Source organism: Bos mutus, chromosome 2, assembly GCF_027580195.1.
Source record: "Bos mutus isolate GX-2022 chromosome 2, NWIPB_WYAK_1.1, whole genome shotgun sequence".
Taxonomy (NCBI): Eukaryota; Metazoa; Chordata; class Mammalia; order Artiodactyla; family Bovidae; genus Bos; species Bos mutus.
The window spans coordinates 111,386,162-111,407,618 of NC_091618.1; the positions used below are offsets into that span (position 1 = coordinate 111,386,162).

General features: G+C 34.2%; 1 protein-coding gene across 2 annotated transcripts in view; it reads left to right on the forward strand.

Moving 5' to 3' along the window:
* HAT1 (histone acetyltransferase 1) overlaps positions 1-21,457 on the forward strand; it is a 39,775-nt gene that overhangs the window by 14,369 nt on the left and 3,949 nt on the right. For both annotated transcript variants that reach the window (XM_005887571.2, XM_005887572.3), the window contains exons 5-10: positions 6,773-6,952; positions 7,217-7,338; positions 7,839-7,943; positions 8,267-8,373; positions 15,184-15,335; positions 17,785-17,901. In XM_005887571.2, the coding sequence (XP_005887633.1) occupies positions 6,773-6,952; positions 7,217-7,338; positions 7,839-7,943; positions 8,267-8,373; positions 15,184-15,335; positions 17,785-17,901 (783 nt within the window). The remainder of the gene's footprint in view (positions 1-6,772; positions 6,953-7,216; positions 7,339-7,838; positions 7,944-8,266; positions 8,374-15,183; positions 15,336-17,784; positions 17,902-21,457) is intronic.

The window sequence follows — 21,457 nt, forward strand, 5'->3', positions numbered from 1 at the left end:
AATCACTTATCATAGTATGCATAATATATAGTAATATTCTCCTCAAAGATGTTAGAACTGTTTATGACCTGTTCTAAATGGGCCTGGGCTTTTGTGCTTGTTAGGTTTTATTTCTGTTTTTCACAGTGTATATTTTATTTATTTGCCTGCTCCCATACTTTTATGCTATTAGCTCTCAGTTTATTGCTAGTGTGAGAGTCTTCCCTCTTGCAAACAGTCCCCTTATCGGTAAAAATTCCGTATTAGTAAGCTTAAAGGAATGGAAACGTGAATGATATATAGCATAAAAGAAATCTGAAATAGTCTCTTATGTCCATTATTCAACTTCAGTGTCAGAAATATTTTGAGCACTAACTTTTTTTGGTTCTCATTTGCCACCCCTATTTGAGATGACTCAGCTTGTTAGATAAATATATATAACTTTCACTTAATATTTTTTTTTTAGTGGTTTGTGTCCCTTAGATATTATTGAAAATTTGCAGCTATAAGAATGACTCATTGACTAATACTGTAGTTGTGGTGATTTGATACTTGAAAAGATTTAATCTTAGATAAACTAGCATTTAACACAGAATTTACTAAAATGGAGCTTTTTATAATCAAATATTTGTTAAATTTTCAAGCCCAGATACTCTTAAAAATACATTAAAAATTGTATTTTTTTTCCTTTGTGTTGTACATAATTCAGTGTTGTTTGAGGAGTTTACTGGTGTTTTGTGTTTCTTTTCTTTTTAAGTTCTAGCTGGTAGTGCTGAATTGATTTCTTCTGAAGGAAATATTAATTAGTTATTGATAAATCTTTCAAATATTTTGTGCAGTGAAAATAGCTGTGTATTTGCATTGACTTCTAATTGTTCCATTCTTGAAAACGAGGTTTCTCCATTTAGAAGTACTGTGTTAGGAGTAAGGAATCAGTCTTTTATAATGTCTTTTTGTAGGATTATTTATTTGCTTCATTGTCAGAGATCATTTATTTAAATTACATGTTCAAGCAGAGACCTCTTTTTCCCCTTGTAAAAAAAGAATGGGTAGCAGATGTGGGGGGAACAGGCGTGGCTCTTTCCCATTCGCAGTGAGAATGTTCATTTCACAAGGGTATAATGGCAAACAAAGCAAAGTCACTGTTCTTATGACACATTCTTGCCAAGGGGAGCAGTCAACAAATAGATATTAAATAAACAAATTAATATGTATGAAGAAACGTTTTGCTGGTTTCTGAATGAAGAATAGCCAGTCATGTGGTTATCTGAAGGGATCAGCCTATGCAGAGGCCCTGAAATGAGAACATTCTTGGCATTTTTGTTGTCCAGAAAGATCACTGTTGTTAAATTGTGGTAATGAGAGAAGGAGGGTAGGAGATAGTAAAGAGTAGTTGAAGCCCTTGGAAGTTTTAAGTAGGTGGGGGTTATCTGATAGTGTTTATATTGAAAGATGATTCTGCCTGCTATGCAGAGAACCCACTGTAGAGGGCAAGAGTGAGAGAAGAGAGACCAGAACATTACAGTGTTATGGGCAACACTGCATTTACCTGCTTGAGGATATTTCTTTGGTGGTTGTTCAATCGCTGTGTCTGACTCTTTGTGACCCCCATGGAATGCAGCACACCAGGCTCCTCTGTCCTTCACTGTCTCCAGGAGTTTGCTCAGATTCATGTCCATTGAGTCGGTGATGCTATCTAACCATCTCATCCTCTGCTGCCCCCTTCCTCTTTTGCCTTCAGTCTTTCCCAGCATCAGTGTTCTTTCCAGTGAGTCACCTCCTCAGAGGTAGGGTCAGCAGCACCTGTTACTGAGTTAAATGTGATTGTTCAGGGAAAGAGCAATGAGGAGGATGCCATTGCTTCAGTGGTGGTGGTACTATTCCTGAGATAGGGACGATTGGAGAAGTAGATTTAAGTGGAAAAAACCCAAGATTTCTGTTATTAGATGTATAAGGTTTGAGACTATAATATGTCATAATTGAGTTTATGGATACGGTGCTTTGTAGTATTATTTTTGCATGTGAAAAATATACCCTTTTAGATGGTCAGAAACCAGAGCACATCTGCTTAGAAGTTATTTGCGTATTAAAATTTTGCCATATTAATCTTTCATCATCCATTCTTTTTCTTTTGCAAACTCTCTGGCGACACCTAAATTTTTTTAGTAACAAGTAAGATGTCTATAGAACATCTCCATAGCTATCATCTTTAAAGATAATGTAATTATTTTTAATTTTGCAATATAATAAACTTGATTATTCAGACACTGATGGTTTGTTCATCTTATGGTTTTGCTTTTATCAGTACCTCCAGCCCTCTCTTAAGGTAATTTCATTGCTTTTTAGTAGAAGAATGTATAATAAAGATTGTTCAGTCTTGCTGATTGCTGACATTTTAGGGAAGGGTTTGTTGGAGAAAGTTGAAATACATAGATAAAGTTTGTATTATCTGTGAGTTTCAGTCATCTGTTTTATCCTTGTCTTTCTTTAATTTGGATTCAATTTGAGAGTAGATGAGAGCAAATTTCTTTAATCTTCTGGATTCCTTAGGGCTTTTTTAATAGAAAAATCCTGTGTATGTATAAAAATTTAATCTTGAGAAAGTGAAAAAAATACTTTTGTAGACTAATAATATTTCCTAATGTATTCTACTGCATTCCTTTTTTGATAATGGTGACAATATTCTTAATGAGAAATTCTGTCATAAAATATCATAAAAAGCTTTAAAATTATGTGTTTAGATCTTTATCTTGGAACATCGTTGTGAGTTTGGTGGTGGTGGTTGAGTTGCTAAGTCATGTCCGACTCTTGCAACTCCATGGACTGTAGCCTGCCAGGCTCCTCTGCCTGTGGGATTCTCCAGGCAAGAATGCTGGAGTGGGTTGCCATTTCCTTATCCAGGGCATCTTCCCTACCCAGGTCTCCTGCATTGCAGGCAGATTGTTTACCAACTGAGCTATTGTAAGTTTAGTTAGGTTGCAAAGCACTAATGCAGTAAAATTAACATAATGTGACCTTTGTTTTTCAAAAAGTGGAAGTGCTCACAGTTTTTCTCTACTTAATTTCTCCAACAATACTGAAATTTCTGCAGCTTGCATATTGTCAGTGAATGTAAGATTGAGCAAGTTTATATAGATACGGAGTTTTTTGGCTTGTTTTTGCAGCATATCTTGGGTATTCTTAGAATTACAGCTAATGTTAACTCTCTGCAACTTTAGCCAAGCCTTAACATGCCTTCAAAATTGGTATTTCAAAAATTACGCACCACAGGCAAATTTAGACAAATGCTGCTATTTAGGTTAAGAGGCTAAAGAGGTAATTTGTTTTTTAAATCTGTATTAAGTACATGTGTACGAATTCTATCCGACTGCCAGTTAAGTCTCAGGCACATTGCTTTATGCAGTGATGAGGAAATGTAAAAATTGCTTCATGGAAACATCAGATATGTAACAGTGTATAGAACACTGGAAGTTGAAATGGCCATAGTCAGAGAATATACAATCTAAAATATTTCGTCTTAAGTCACCTAAGAGAAGACCTAAATAGAAGGGTTACCTTTATGCTTTCCTTACTAAAAAGACATTGCCAATTGTTAGGAAAAAATTTGTAAGGCATGTCCTTATTAATTAAACATATCATGCCGTACTCTAGATTCTTGATCAGCTTTATTTCTTATCCTTTCTATAACTGTGGGCTTCCCAGGTGACGCTAGTGATACAAAACCTGCCAGCCAATGCAGGAGATATGAGAGATGTGGGTTCAATCCCTGGGTCAGGAAGATCCCCTGGAGGAGGGCATGGCAACTCATTCCAGTGTTCTTGCCTGGAGAATCCCATGACAGAGAAGCCTGGTGGGCTACACAGTCCACAGGGTCGCACAGAGTTGTACGTGATTGAGTGACTTACCACACATAACTGTATTTCTATATAGTTTAAATTAAAGTTTAGAATACTCTTGCTGCTGCTACTGCTAAGTCGCTTCAGTCGTGTCTGACTCTGTGCGACCCCATAGACAGGAGCCCACCAGGCTCCCCCGTCCCTGGGATTCTCCAGGCAAGAACACTGGAGTGGGTTGCCATTTCCTTCTCCAATTCATGAAAGTGAAAAGTGAAAGTGAAGTTGCTCAGTGGTGCTCTTAGCGACCCCATGGACTCCAGCCTACCAGGCTCCTCCGACAATGGGATTTTCCAGGCAAGAGTACTGGAGTGGGTTGCCATTGCCTTCTCCAGAATACTCTTGAAGATAGGGAATTTTTCAGTGATCTTCAGAAATAGAATTAAACCTTTAACCACAAGCGTTGGAACTTGTGTAAGTTTCAGTTAACGTTTAATTCTACATTCAATTTAAAAAGATTATATGGGGATTTTCTCCAGTGATAAACTATTACCTGGCCAGTAATCCAGAATGATAGATGAATATTTAACTGAACTAAAATAAATTTATTCTTTTAGAAAAGAGTGTAGATCTGTAAAATATGATAGTTACAGGATTTGTTTTTTTTTTCCTTAAAGCAAAATCCATTTAATAAAGAAATGCAGACATTTCTCCTTTAGTGATACAAAGTTCTGAATTCCAAGTTTGAAGAGCTGTTAGTTTTATGTTTTGTATTTTATATAATAGATACACATTTTCTGTAGTGTATTACATGTTAACAGATTACTTATTTTTAAACGTGGCCTTTTATTCCTCTGTAAAAGTTCTTAAAATAATGTATAAACTTGTCCAGAGCAAAATATTTATTTGAAGATATTACAATAAATAGGTATCCTTTGAAGGCTGAAAGTTAAACATTAACTATCTTTCAACTTTGTTGAGCTCAAATCTTTGGGCTGCTCTATAGTCCACCAGAACTGCCACTTGAAACTTAGAGTTTCAAAGAAATCTTTGAAATACATTTGGTGCCGAATATGTGAAGTTATTTGATCATGCTTTGCAGTGCCTTGTTGAGAAGACATGACATTGGGGGAAATTTTTAAAAGTTAAAAGTATATATACTGTATGTGTCTTGAAGTGTTTTCTTTTAAACTGATAGATTATAATATTTAAAAGTAGTGTTTCTTGACTTTTTAAAATTTGAATTAATACTACCTTTACCCATTGCTACTTTGGATTTTAGTTGCCATACAACAGACATATTAGACTTATCCCTTATTCTTACACTTTCTTCTTACAATTATTGAAATTGTACAAATTCTAGAAAATATGCTTAAGATCATCTCTTCATATTAGTTAGCAGTTTCAAGAGAAAATATTTATCAAATAGTACTTTAAAAATAAGCAAAAGTAGTTCTGTCAAATGTGGTGCATTTAACCTTGAGCATGAATGGATTGTACAGACTGGTGTACATGTTAGAAATAAGCTGTTGGGTAAAATGTTGAAGAGCTATATTTTAAAATAATAGCTCTTTTTTATAGCTATAAACAAGTTATATATAAATGTTGGTGTACCAGAGCATTGAAAATAAAACTTGTTTGTAATAAACTCCATCCCTGGTTCTCTATCCTGAAATGTAACTGAGTGATAATAAAGTGCTATTCATCTGCAGGTGCATTGCTTCTGCTTAGTTAAAAGATGGTTGAAAGGACAGGAATTAGTAGCATGTTGTATTAGCCTTTTGTAGTGCATTTTGTCCTAAGCATCTTAATTTCCCTGTTTTGAATGCTAAGTAGCAAGGGTCTTGGTTTAGAACTAATACCCATCATGCATGTAAACGGTATGAAAGAGCTGCTTAGTAAGTTAACACAAAGTGTTCTTGTGTCAGTCCTTGTGGAAATAGATACAATACAAACATTACAGCTGAACTCACGGCAAACTCCATTAAGTAAAAACCTGGCCTCATTGTTCAGGAAAAAGTTTGAATAGAATGCAAGCTCATTTTGTTGAATGTAATGTCAGGCTTTTAGGGACTGTATTGAGGGATAAGGTTTTGTTAAGTTGAGACCAATTCATTAAGTTTTATTGCCTGGTGAGAAGCAGTAATACTTTATTGTAAGACTTCATCAAATATTCATGGTTAAAGAGAAGTAGTAAATGTATTCAATCAAGTGGTCTTTTGGGGTTTTGAAAAGGATTATGAAGTCTGCTCAGCTGATAGTTTAACATTCATCGAGGTTGTTTAACAAGGGTAATTTTAATCTCTGAGTTTAATTTTGTTGTCCAGGCTTGTCTCTTTTTACTGTCACAAATTCAACTCTGTAAAAATTGTGTCACGTTATAGGATGAGTGGATAATATATCCAGTCATATAATTTATGTATTTCCTAAGTGGGCATATTTTAAATAGTCTTAATTTTGAGTTTTGGTGTGAGGGAGTTAATGACCTGCTTGCTCATGCTTACCGTTTGTTTGGTCAGACTCTAGCCTCACCTCACTACTGCTGGAGATCCTTTCATGTCTTGAATAATATACTCTTCTTGACACATGTAACTTAATAAAAATAATAAGCAGTCTTTCGTTTTGGCCAGTTCAAGTTGTCCTGAAGGGGTGTGGTCAGCCTTCTCTACATGATGTTAGAGATTTCTGTAGGGTTGTATTCATTCTTGCAGTTGATTTCAGACTCCCCGCCTCACCTCCTCTTTTTTATTTCTGCGTTATACTTGTGTTCATCTCACATTTTTGTGGCAGAATCTTGTACACATGAAACTCATCCTTTCCCAATTTGCTATGTGTTCACTTGTTTAGTTTAACAGTGAATTGAAGTTTTGTGAATTTTGTCCCTTTCAAAAAAACTAAGCATATTCGACTAGGTCAGAGTTATTAATTTCTGTGTGTGTCCTTTAATCTCCATTCTTTAGGCAGATGATGTTGAGGGGAAAATTAGACAAATCATTCCACCTGGATTTTGCACAAACACAAATGATTTTCTTTCGTTGCTGGAAAAAGAAGCTGATTTCAAGCCATTTGGAACCTTACTTCACACATACTCTGTTCTCAGTCCAACAGGAGGAGAAAACTTTACCTTTCAGATTTATAAGGTAAAGATAGATCTAAATGCTCCCTTACTTAATTTGCCTGAAACCTGTGTTCTGTTTGATGTGTTATTTTCACTGATTTATTTTAACTTCAGGAAACAAGTCTTTGTCAGCACTAAAAACAAAGATCTGTTTTGTATGTGTGTCTGTGTACACATCTTAATCTGAGACTTCTAAACATTTTCCCACAGAATAGTTTTGCGTTCTGCAGACTTTCACTTACCTCTGTGATGAGTTTCACCTGACTTTTCCTGGCTTTTTCCCTAGGCTGACATGACATGTAGAGGCTTTCGAGAATATCATGAAAGGCTTCAGACCTTTTTGATGTGGTTTATTGAAACTGCTAGCTTTATTGACGTGGATGATGAAAGATGGCACTACTTTCTAGTGTAAGTACAGTTCTAAAGCAACAGTAGACCTTATTACCTCCACAAAGCCAGCATTTTAATTGTGGCAGCCCAATTATTGGGACAGTATAATGATATTTTTCCCAGGAAAGAAAAACTATTGTTTATGAGGCTTGAGTTTTCCTTCATTATGCTTTGGGAGACCTTGAGAATAGAGCCGAATTAAATGCTGTTGTCCGTTAGGGCTCTGAATGTAGGCTTAAACAGTAAAATGAGCTTTGCCTGTGTTTTCTTTTACTTGCCACCTATTCATCTTTATAATAGGCAAGTGCACTGAAGTGATGTAAAGAGGTCTGATTTATCCAAGTTGCTGCACACCAATTAAGTGAATTGTATATTCAGAACATAGCAGGTGTACCCATTGGGCCCTCACAGAGTAGCTTGCTGACACTGAAAATTCAGTCAGAGAATGGAAAAGAAAATGGACACTGCATGGGAGCGCGACTGTAATTGACCTGCTTGGCTTTCTGTTTTATCTGCAGATTTGAGAAGTATAATAAGGATGGAGCTACACTCTTTGCGACCGTAGGCTACATGACAGTCTATAATTACTATGTGTACCCAGACAAAACCCGGCCACGTGTAAGGTAATTGGCAGTATAACACGTGCCTTGTCTTTTATTTCAGAAGAAGGAACTGCTGAAGTTTCTAATACTTATTATAATAGTGTTGATTTGTTTTAAAAAATACCATTATTCATTGGCTGTGTACTGATTTATTTCATTGTTCCTTTTGAAACCGTTTGGAAGATTAAATGTTTACAATTTTGAGTGTCTCGGTGGTTTTTGGAATTCTTAAAGATGGATTGAAAAAAAACTACACAAACTTTAAAATGTTTGTATTACTGTAGTGATTTGCAATCTGTAAACTGGTCAGATTGTAATATTTTAATATAATTTCTTTACTATAGTCAAATGCTGATATTGACTCCATTTCAAGGTCAAGGCCATGGTGCTCAACTTCTTGAAACAGTTCATAGATACTACATTGCATCTCCTTCTGTTCTTGATATTACAGGTATGTAAATTTTGTTACTGAAAGAGCTTTTCTAAATCTCTTCTTTACTAATTTTGGTTTTGTCAGAAATAACTTTTGTTTTAAATAGCAGTCTCCTGAGGTCTTTTTGGAACTGTTTAGAGATGACTTAAGTTTCATTTTAAATCATAAACCCTTTGTGAAATTGGATTGCATCTCTGAGTATGAAGTGCTTAATTAGTTGAACAAATTGAGGATAATGAACTGAATATAAAATGGGAAATCTTGGTCAGAAATATATATATATTGCAAGTATGGTATGACTATTTGTTCAGTCTATTTCTCAAGCATTTTATAAAGTTGATTTATCTTTTCATCTAACTTTATTGCTGCTGTTAAATGATTTGGAAACTTGGGAGATAAAGAAGTAATTACTAAAGTTACTTTATATCAAAAGTTATAAATTGACACTTTCACTAGCTTAGTGACTTGTAAAATTATGGAAACTTTACACAATCAGTAACACTTCTTTTTAGCTAAGCTGAAAGTTGTTTAGCTTCTGTTTACTTATAGAGCTTGGACTTGGTACTACATGAAGAGACTTTTTGGTGATTTTAGTCTGGAGATTAGGGTTTCCATAAGTAGTCTTTGTCTTCTCTAGTGGGTAATGTGCCAGCAGGGGTTGTTTCTGTGAAGCCTCTTAACCACTTTCTTCTGTCTACTCCAGCCTATAAAGTCCTTGATACTTAGCGCCAATTAGCAGATAAAGAATTTTATTTCTTAAATCTCAGTGAAGAGTCATCAATAATGGTAGCCTTTATTCATTGCAAACTGAAGTCTCTAAAGAGAAAATGCTGAACGTGTTAAAGGACTTCTGAATTAGAAAACTGGGTATTGGCCTTTATTTTCAGTGTTAACATTTCTTAGCAAATTACTAAAAATGACTGATACATTTCTTCTCATTAAGATATTTCTCCTAGATTTCCATTCTCAGTCTTTTTAAATAAAGGATAGTTTTCTCTCTTTGGTTGTTTTAGTTGTGTTTAGATCTATTATTTTGCATATTTTTAAAACTTTTGGATCTTTTGCAGGGTCTGGATTTCCCTTTGCAACCCAGAATATTCCTTATATTGAGATGGCCTTTTGCTTAATTGACATATAGCCAGATATAGTAAAAATTAAAACCTAACCATTGATGGCCTATGTTACAGGATAAGTTTTTGTGGTATAATTGCCACCCATTTTCTTTTTTTAGCACTTTTTTTTTTAGCACATTATGCCTCGTGACTTGCAGGATCTTATTTCCCAGACTAGGTATCAAACTTTGGCCCTGGCAGTGAGAGTGTCGAGTCCTAACAATTGAACCTCCAGAGAATTCCCTATTTTTAGCATTTAAAAGTAAAATACTGGGAAACAGTTCTTTATATCATGTGCCATTTTCCTTTTGAGGATGTCAGTATCATAAGATATACAGCGTTTTAACACATCTTGGTTATATGACCTTACATATAGAATCAATGATTTATTTCTTCCAGAATTGCAGAGACAGTTGCGTTTGACAGTAAAAATTGATCCTGGGCTATATGTCAGTGTTATTAACCTATCAGTGTATATTAAGAGTTAATTAAATCTGTTCTTTAAATATTCCTTGTAGTACTGGAATATGTTACATGGCTTTTTAGAATTTTATCTGTAAATGTTTTGTAATATGAAGAGTTAAAAGAGTGTTTTTTTAAATGATAGCAGGGTATTAATGTTGGTAGATGATGTATTTAACTTGGGGAAAAAACTCAAACTTTGAGCCCATGTATAACTATAAATTTATATCCAAGCAAATTTCATCTTTTAAATGCATCACTTATGTAGCATAGAAACAAAGCAATTGAAGGATGTCACAAATTAATGGGTGTTATCATTTTAGGTTCATTTTCAGGCTGACACCTTTAGTTAAAGCACTTAAAGTTAAGAGTGGTGACTTGGCCACTTATATGAAGCTACAAACAAAATATTGTTAGTCTATAATGGATTATTTAAACCTGAGTGGAAATTTTTTTTACACAAATTTTTAATTTATGTGAAAATTACAGATAAGAATGTGGTGTGAGTTTTTTTAGATTTTTATCAACTGTAATTCTCTTACCTTTGATGTGTTTTCCCCTAAAATTCTGGGGGGTATTAGTTACTTAAGTTACTTAGGCTTTCTCCCATACTAAATTTTATTTTATACTGATATTAGCAACACAGTTCTTTCTTTCCAAACCAGAAAGAGGTAGACTGGATAAGCATGTGTGTCGCTGTTAGCACTTCAGAACATTTTTTCAAGAAATGCTTGCTTAAGAGTTTGTCACTTAGTAGAGATTTAATTAAAGCAGCTCTATTGAGGTCTGATTTCCATACCATTAAATTCATCCATTTTAAGTGTATATATAGTTCAGTATTTTTAGTATACTTGCCTAGTTTTGTGGCCTGTTTTAGAATATTTCTGTCACCATAAAAAGATTCCCTCGTTTCTATCCCCAGTCAGTCCCCATCCCCAGTCTCTTGTATTGAGATCTGTGATCCATTTTGAGGTAAAGTTTGTGCATTATGTGCGGAAAGTTTCTAAATTAATCTTCTTTACATGTGATCATAGTTTTTCCAGCAGTTTGCTAAAAAGACTATCCTTTCCTCTATTGAATTGCCTTGGTACCTTTGTTCAAAATAGGTTGACCATAAATGTAAAGATTTGTTTCTGGACTCTAATCATCTGTGTCTGTAGTGCTGCTGGAACCATACTGTCTTGATACATTTATTATAGTTTTCTTACTGAGGATTTTTTTGTGCGTGTGTTTTGCCTTAACAGTAATGTCAAGTTTAGCTCCACAAATTCAATGTAAGTTGAATTTGTGGAGCCTGTTTTGCCTGGAGGCTGTAAACTAAACAGACAGTTCTTCAAATGATTGATGAGTAGAGTCAGAAATGGGTACTGGCCTTGGCCAGGTGGGTGGGAATGGAGCAGAGAAGAGGGGCCTCAGGGACCCAGAGGCACACACTCCCAGAAGACAGTCCTGCTCTCAGTGAGCATCTAGACAACGCAGACTAGGGCTGGTCGCTGCAAACTCATCATCAGTGGACCGTGGCTTTGTTGATCTCCTTGGGACTCAAATACTGCCTCACCCAGCCTATGTGGCCTTGCTTTTGCTCTCTTTGGGCGTCATGGCTCCAGTGGTAGCAGAGCTTCGACCTTTATGTTGAGTTTTGGAATCAGGAAATGAAAGTCTGTTGTGTTCTTTTTCAGAATTGTTTTGGTGTGTTTTCATTACAATTGTTGTTTTATTTTCTACTTCATTGATTTCCAGTTTAACGTTTATTATTTTCTTCTTATTGCTTTGAGATTAATTTACTCTTTCTAGTTAAGATTGAAACTTAGGTTATTGATTTGATGTCCTTTTTTTCTAATAGTATAGCTATCTAAATAATACTTAAATATTATTATATAAATACAAGTACTGGTTTTACTGATCATATAAATTTTCATAAATTGTGCTTTCATTTCATTCAGTTCACGTTCAAGTTTGATTATGATGTATTTAGATATGTAACATTATGTTTTTCCTAGTTGAAGCTTGTTGAGCTTCCTGGATGTATGGATAAAATTTTTTTCATCAAATTTGGAAAGTTTTTGGCCAGTGTTTCCTTAGCTGTTCTCCCTCTTCCCTTTCTTTGAGACACACATTAGTTACACTGGTATACTTGAATGGTTTCAATCTAGGTTTGTGTCAGTCCATTTTACATTTTATAAAGCTGCAGAGTACAAGTGAGGAAAACCAGGTTATTGTAGTAGTTAAAAAAAAAAAACACTGGTGGCAGCACATAGAGGAATCAGAATGTCCTTCATGTTTCTGGGTGACTTGTATAACTGCTATGTGACCAGATTAATAAGGAAAAGACTGAAGAATTAGACAAAGTAACTAATTACAGTGTTATGTTTATTTGGTGATTTTCTGTAGGTCTGCATTTGTTATTTGGTTTACTGTTGATTTCATTTTCTGTGTATTCCTAATCACAATTTCATACCAAACCGATGCCATGACAGAATTTCACTTTACCACCTTAAATCCATAGTCATATAATGTTACTTAATAATTACATGTATATGAAGTGCTGCATAGAAATATAAAGACAGTATTTAGTACATATAGATTGAATGAATGAATGACTCAATCATAAAACATTACCTTTAGCTCAGATTCTTTTTTTAATAAAAATTTTATTGCGATATAGTTAACATGTCATACAGTCCTCTTATTTAAAGTGTTCAGTTTTTCAAAAACATGTTTACAGTGCAGCCATCACCTTAACCTAATTTTGGAGTATTTCATTCTCCCAAAAAGAAACCCAGTACTCATTAGCAGTCACTTCTTTCCTCTTATTCCCCTACCCTTTCAACCCCCCACCAGTGCTACACAGCCATTAATCTACTTTTTGTCTCTGTAGATTTGCCTCTTTTGGACATTGGAATCGTACAATAAAATGACTGACTTCTTTCACTTGGCATAATGTTTTCAAGGTTCTTCCTTGTAGTACTTTATTTTTTATTTAGTTTAGTACTTTATTTTTATTGCCAAATACTATTCCATTGTATGGATATACTATATTTTATTTATCCATTCATCAGTTGATGGACATTTGGGTTGTTTCTACTTTTTGGCTCTTCTAAATAATGCTATTATAAATATTCGTGTACAATTTTTTGTGTGGACTTGTGTTTTCATATCTCTTCGGTACATACCTAAGAGTGGAAATGGTGGAAAATCTGATAACTATGTTTCCCCTTTTAAAGAAACACCAGACTGTTTTCCACAGTGGCTGTGCCATTTTATATTTCCACCAGCAAGTACATGAGGATTTCGGTTTATCCACATCCTTGCTGATTCTTGTTGTCTTTTTTATTCTAGTCATCCTAGTGGATAAGAAATGGTATTTCATTGTGGTTTTGATTTGCATTTCCCTTTGGCTAATAATGTTAAACATCCTTTCATGTGCTTATTGTGTGTATTTATATCTTCTTGAGAGATTCCTATTTAGAGTCTTTGCCCATTTTCTAATTGGGTGGTGGGTATTTGACCTTTACTTATTGAATTACAAAGTTTTTTATATAGAAAGTCTGGTTACAGTTACATATCATATATATGACTTGGGAATATTTTACCCCATTCTATAAGTTATCTTGTCATTTCCTTAAAGGTTATCACTTGAAGCATAAAAGTTATAAATTTTTATATAGCCCTGTTTATCTACTTTTTCCTTAGTTGCTTGTGCTTCTGGTTCTGTTATCTAAGAAACCATTGCCTAACCAAAGATCTTGAAGATTTACTCCTCTATTTTCATTTAGGTCTATGATCTATTTTGAGTTAATTTTTGTGTACTGTGTGAGGAAAGGGGGGGCCAACCAACTTCATTTTGCTTATGGAGACCCAGTTGTCCAAGTACCATTTGTTAAAGACTATTCTTTCCCTCATTGAATTGTCAAGGCACCCTTCTCAGAAATTAATGGACCAAAAATGTATGGGTTTATTTTAAACTCTCAACTCAGTCCCATTGACCTACATGTCCATCTTTATACTAGTATCACAGTCTTGATTACTGTAGCTTTGGAGTAAATTTTGAAATCAGGAAATGTGAGTCCTCTGACTTTTGTTCTTTTTTCAAGGTTGTTTTGGCTATTCTGATTTCCTTACATATCAATTTTAGGATGAATTCGTTAATTTCTGCAATAAAAAAAGCCAGCTGGGATTTTGATAGGGATTGCATTGAACAGTTGGTAGAGAGTTGATAATTGTAACAAAACTGTTTTATGACCCATGAACTAGCTCAGACTTCAACATTCTTTGTTTATACCATCTACTAATTAGAAAATGAGGGCTCAGAGAAATAAGATAATTTGCCTCAAGTCCTTCATCTATAAATGACAGAACTGGGACTCAAACTCACGCTCTCTGACTATGCAGTGTTTTTTCTACCTATATGTTTTGGTATCTTCTTGTCCACTACTCAGTCTAATGTAGATAACATAGACAAACATAAAGGAAGTCTATGCTACTCAGATGCAATGAAGAAAGAATCAAAATCATATTCTCTAAATGAAAAAGAGTGTTTTGTAAAAGGAAGAACTTTTTTTAAATTAAGTTAAAGAAGCATAGAAGACTTTGAAGTTTATTAGATTAAAGTAAGGGAGTTATAAACTTAGCTTTGGAACCCTTAGCTATCAGAAAATGGCTTTTGGAATTGATTATCCAAACTTGAATCTCTTGTGTATACTGCTGCTTTAACTGAAAATAAAACTAAGGTACATATGATAACAAACTAGTCAAAAATTTATATTTGATGGGAGAATGGCATTGAAACATGTAAAATATATGTGAAACAAATCGTCAGTCCAGGTTTGATACAGGGTGCTTGGGGCTGATGCACTGGGATGACCCAGAGGGATGGGATGGGGAGGGAGGTGGGAGGGGGGTTCAGGATGGGGAACTCATGTACACTCGTGGCAGATTCATGTCAATGTATGGCAAAACCAATACAATATTGTAAAATAAAACTAATTAATTAATTTAAAAAATTTATATTTGAAAAGTAGTTGAAATTTCACAAATAATATATATGTATTATTTGCAAAAGGATTGTACCTATAACTTTATTTGACAAAGATGGTAGTGCTATTTTATTTATAATCTTTCATATTGTAACTTTTGTATTATATAATTCATTGAAGAATATTTTACTTTCTAAGGTTAGTGTGTATACTGAGGTTGCAGATGATGAATAAGTTATGCTGGGTAAGGGAAATGTTATTCTGCTTTCTTTCTTTAGCGGAAGATCCATCCAAAAGCTATGTGAAATTGAGAGACTTTGTGCTTGTGAAGTTTTGTCAAGATTTGCCCTGTTTTTCCCGGGAAAAGTTAATGCAAGGATTCAGTGAAGATATGGCAATAGAGGCTCAACAGAAGTTCAAAATAAATAAGGTATTTTTATTCTGGAAGGAAAACATTTAAATTTTGAAAAAAATAATTTAAGTACATAATTTAAACGTTGCAAATACATTAAGAATACATGTGTAGGAAGTAGCAGTGGTTAAGAATACAGGCCCTGGGACTTGCCTGGTGGTTCAGTGGTTAAGACTGCATGTCCACTGCAGCAGGCATGGGTTTGATCTCTGGTCAGGGAACTAAGACTAAGATCCCACATGCCAAAAAAGAAAAAAAAAAACATACAGGCCCTGAAGCCAGATTGCCCAGGATCAAATCTGGCTTTACCACTTGAGCAATTAGAGCAATTGCTTAGAGCAATTTAGTTTACTTCCTTCTGCCTCAGTTTTCTCATTAATAGAATGGAAAGATAATTGATTTCATGGCTGCATTAAGTATAACAAGAAAATGTTTATTTAAACTGGTAAAGTAGTTAGTGCCCCTGGATACTACTATATTGATAGGAGGAGGATTGGAATAAAACATATAATTTTCACTTTTTATACTTCTAGATGTATTTGTTTGGATTTTAAAGTAATAAATATCTTAAGGTAAGTACAGACAAATAATATAGGAATTCAGAGGAAATTATTATATTTATGTTAGCAAGAAATCAAAATATTTCATAGTGGGGATACATTTGATCTAAGCCTTGAACAATGGGTAGGTTTTGGAATATAAAAATATGAGGGATGAAGAGTATCCAGTAGTGAGGACTAGTACTTGGTGCCGACGGCCTCCCCTCCCCTGGCTTCTAAGGCACTGCAATTCCTAGCTTTTCAATTAACCACTGTGCTCATCTTTTTTGAGATATTGTCACTGGCTTCTACATTTTTGTATGCTCCCTAAATATAATTCTTCCCAGAGTTTTTTTATCCAATCCTCATTTCTTCTCATTCTACTTAATTCTGAGAGCTCATCTATTACATCTGCAATCCAGATTTTCCTCCTGAGGTCCAAAACTATGCCAAACGTTCACTGGTGACTGACCTTCAAAAAACAATTTGAATTGAAACTTTCCATCTTCTCCCGCATAAAAACACTTTAATGGGCTCATGGTTTTAAGATAAAATACAATTTTAGAAATAATTTATATCTCAGACTGTATTAAACCTTTAATTAACTAGAATTTATTTAATAGCTCAGCTTTCAAGAGAAAGAGGATATGAAGACATTATTATTGAGATTAAAGCTCCTCAGTATGGCATACAGACACCATCGTCATCTGGCCCGTGCCTGCCTTGCTCGCCTCAGCTTCCTCCCACTTTCCTGTATGCTTTGGCTCTCCTGAACCTCTTGCCATTTCCCAACTGTGCTACAACTTTACTCCTTTTATGTACCTGTATATCAACTATTCCCTTTGCCCTGATAACCCCTTCTCCTGTTTCTTCATCTTTGCCTGGCCAGGTAGTACATTTTTCAGGCTCAGTTCAGGTGTTTCTTCCAGAAATTTCAGTATTATCTTAACCTATGTATACCTGACCTCTTCCTCACTCCCAATAAATAAGTGGAATGACAGAAATAGGAAAACTATAGGCCTACTCCTTTGGCTTCAATGTTACCACAACTTCCTGATTTTTCTCATATTTTTTTTGACTGTTTTTGTCTGCTCATTAACTGGCACTATACTACAGGGTTCTGACCTCCCCTCCCCACACACACACCCCCGTCTTCACTGTGTATGTTTTCCTTGGACTGTCTTAACCATTAACCAGTCCTAAGGTTTAAACTCTTGCCATGTATATTGATATTGCTTAAATCCTTGTCCTTCGTCTGGAATTTTATTCAGATTTATATGTTCTCTTGCCTCCTAAATCTCTCCTACTCTGTGAAAATCTCACTGTCATTCCATACCCTCCTCCACAGTCTTCCTCCTCTTTATTTCTAGAATCCTTGTCCCCTTAGTATTACTGTTTGTGCTGTCTCAGTTAATACCATCATCATTTTTTGCCTGATTTAACAACTGAGCTTTCTGATTGGTCTCCTTCCCCTTCTTTTGCTACCGTTTTCATGTAGCTGATTTACTCGCAGTTTTTTTCATTTTGTGTCCCAGCAGTGTTAAACTACTTCTGCACGTGTGTACGTGATACGTGCACGCACATATAGTGCCTCCCTGTTTTAAGAGCAGCATGCTCCCTTTCCTTTAAGACTCACTCAGGTTTTATTCCCCCAGGACGCCTCTTCTAACATTGTTCCCCCATTCTCAGTCTGTGCTGCCGTAGTGTCCTGTGCACATTTCTATCATGAAGTTAACCGTACCTCATTCATTTGTGTTACACAGTAGACTGCTTGCCTTCTTGAGCGCAGAGACTATCTTTTATTGCTTTTTGTCTGGCACCAAGCATAATTTCTGGCCTATGGCAGGTATTCAGTATATGATATGTTCTTTTGGGAAAGTGTCACTATTTGTGATTTGAAATGTTCATGTTCTTCTTTGGTTTATTAGCAACATGCTAGACGGGTTTATGAAATTCTTCGACTACTGGTAACTGACATGAGTGATGCTGAACAATACAGAAGCTATAGACTGGATATTAAAAGAAGACTAATTAGCCCATATAAGGTAGGACTTTGAAGTCTTAAACATTTATTCTTGTCACTGTTGAAAATGAAGAATATCTAGCAAATGCCAATGTGTGGGAGAGTCCAAATCATTACAATTCTGCTAAACTTTACAAAAGTGAAAATATTCTTCCAGTTAGTTATAAGAATTCTCCAGTGTAAACTATAAATGTTTCCATTCACTTAGAAACTAATCCCAAGGATAGTTTGCTCGTGGTTATTTTTTTCATTGTATGCATCTTTTAAAAAACTGAATGCCCAGAATCTTCCCTAACAAATTATCTTGTTTTTTTTTCCATTGTTTTATTTGTCCCTATATTCTGCTTACACGTGCTTCTTTCTTCCTAAATATGGCCTTGGTTGCCTTTTGTAACCCCTGTACTTGACCAGAGCTGAAATCACAACTTAGTGTTGTTTATCTCTTTTGTCATCTTTCTTGCTCCTTTACCCCCTGCTTTTTTTCATTTCCTTTATTTTCCTTTAACTCAAAAATATTCCACTCCTAGATCAGGTCTGGCCTCCTCATCTTTTGGCCATTAATTATTAAGGTAGATATTGTCCATGCCAACTTGTGTGGAGGAAGATTTGTGATTCTTGTAGTTGGGCAGTAATCTGATTGGAGAGAATATTCATTTATTTATTCAACAACTAATTACTAGGTACTGCATTTGTATATACTATTAGACCTAGAGGCTTATACAGCACCATAATTGGGAACATGAATGACAAATTTGAATCTGTCTTAAGGTTTAAGGAGAGTGTCAGTTAATAATGAGTAATTTATATCAAGTGCATAGTTATGATTTTTCTAAGTTAATCCAAGTTTTATTTATCATAGATTCTGCTTTATAGAGCCAGTCTTTTGAGTGTTAATGGTATATAGGGTCACACTACTCGTTGAATCTCAGCTTTTTTCCTTTATCACATCTTGTTTGCAGTGCAACCATATTTCTTAATTTGTTATAATTCTAAGTATAGCACATTTTGAATATAAAAATAATTATTTGCCTGACATACAAATCTTGTGTCTGGAATTAATATGTTTTTTCTTCATAGTGCCATTTCATTAAGCAATTTAATGGAATACTTAAATTTAATCAATTAATAAAATCAATTTAATTGATTTTCTAACTTAGGAACTACCATCTGCATATAACAGGTTGTAATAAATTATAACGACTATTCCCCCAAATTTGTCAGAAATAACATTTTATTCTTTATCAGTCTTTATGTTTGTCAGCTCAGAAACTTCAGAAAATTGGTAGAAATGGTACTTTCCAAAGATTTTGATCTTTAATATTAACTTGGTAGCTGGAAAATTTCTTTATGATGAAATTGGGCATATAGAACAATATAATTAGATGTTAGCATGACAACATTTAAGAGTATTAAAACTTTTAGTAATTTATTAAATTATGTATCTCAGATACTTGTGACATTTTATATAGGCAGATGCAGCAAATAAAAGATGATTTCTAAGTATAAATAGCAGTCAGGAAGTTATGCCAAATAATGGGAATATCTGTAGTTCATAAAAGCAAGTATTGTCTACGCTTAAGAATAATAATTTTTTTATATTATTAAGTATCCTCACCTGTCTAGCAAGTTCACCTTTTCTAAAAGACCACCAAAAACTGGTTATTAAACTATTTAAATTCTTAACAGTCAAAATCGGTATCACCATCCTTGCACTCATACAAAATATTAAATTCTTTAGATACTTGCTGAAACCCTATTTATAGTATGCCAAGTTTAACGAGTTTAGTTATCCAGTATTCTGTCTCATTGAGAAAACCAAGAAATCTTGATCTGGGTTGATAGCCACAGTGTGATAGAAAACCTACCACAAACTTGGTAAAAGCCTAGAAGTAGTTGAATGCCCTATATGCAAGGAAGAGTTAGAAGATTTCTTTGTTGAATGTATGCAGATGGTTTTCTCCAATTTGTCATTCCAAGCTGATACTTGTATACTGTGCTGTGCTATCACAGCATTCTCAAATGCAAAATTATATTTAAGAATAAAGTAAAATTGCTTAATACTGAGTGTGATTTTGAATTTTTAAAAAATCTTTAAAATATATGCCAAATGGGGAAAGTTTGGAATCTAGAATTTATGTTTTACTTTAATACATTTTATTATAAGAAAATGTAACTTTGCTAAGTTATTACAGAGGAATGGAATTGTTTATTGATAGCAAAGTCCAATTCTGTGCTGCCTTTTTTTAAGGGCTTAAATTTCCATATCAGTTTAGTTCCACTAAGAAATTTATTTGGGTAGATATTAGAAGTAGTTGTACCTTACTTTAAAAGTTCTTTAAGTACTGATAATTTATTTGTATCAGTGCCAAGAAGGGATAAAAATAATTTGTATTAACTAGAATCATTTTAAAAGCACAAAAAGAAATTCTTTAGTACAGAAGTAATTTTCAGGTGTTCAAAAAAAGATAAATTTGAACAATTTGACTAAAAAAAAAGAAAAGTTGGTGCAGCTGCTTGGTTTTAGCATTTAAATTTTTATATTGTTTCATAGGCATATTTTAATTCATAATTGGTTTGCAAGTACAAAATTTAGAATCATTGTTATAATAGCATTGGATTTGGAATCAGAAAACTCAATTTTGAGGTCTAGCTTTAACTTTTACAAATTGTGTGTGTTGACAGTTTATTAAAATCTGGGTATTAGGCTTCTCTTCTCTAAAATGGAAATACTTCCATAGTGAGGAACTGATGAGAAAGAAATACAATACAGTGTGCATGTTTTTAAAGGTAACCTTTCGATAAGTCTTAGGACTTTTTATATGTCTCCACACCATTATTATTTTTAAATTATTGCAAAAGAACCTTATTTCTGTAGTTCACAAAAGAGACTGGTTGAGCAGATGGAAATTAAGGCGCTCTTAGAGGTGGTAGAATTTTTGAGATATTTGTAAACCTTCTTGGAACCTCTGAAAACTAGGCAAGAAGAAAGTTGTTTTTTGGACCTTAAATAAACTGACACTAATATGATCTTTAATTAATTTTTCTGCATTAATTAAAGTTATCCACAGCCTTAGTCTATGAAGGAATTAGCTTTTTGTTTGTTTTTGGAGGGAGAAATTTCTTCTGAGCCTAGAGGAGGTCTATTCCAGTCTTCTGGAGTTCTGTCTTTCAGTATTTTATTTGTACTCCCAATGTAAGTCACTTGCTGGATAGAGGTGATCCCCAATCAGTTTAAGTTTTTTTTTTTTAAACACAGTTTAAAAGATGAATTTATAATTCCTACATATACAAAGCAGTATACATATGCAGTTTTAGGAATATTAAAATCAATAAAACAAATAGCTTAAATAACTTATTTTAAAAAATGAACCATAGTTTACATGCTCATGAGGAACTTCTCTAATAGTTTCATAGTTTTCCATAAAGCTAGTACATGTATTTTTTTATTCCTAGGTACTCAGAGCTCTTAAATTTAATTCAGAGATGTTCTGCTATGTCAATAAAAATTATAATAGAAATTAATTCTGACATCCATCTGAGAAAAACTGACAATGAAATTGAAGGTGGCAATGAATGGG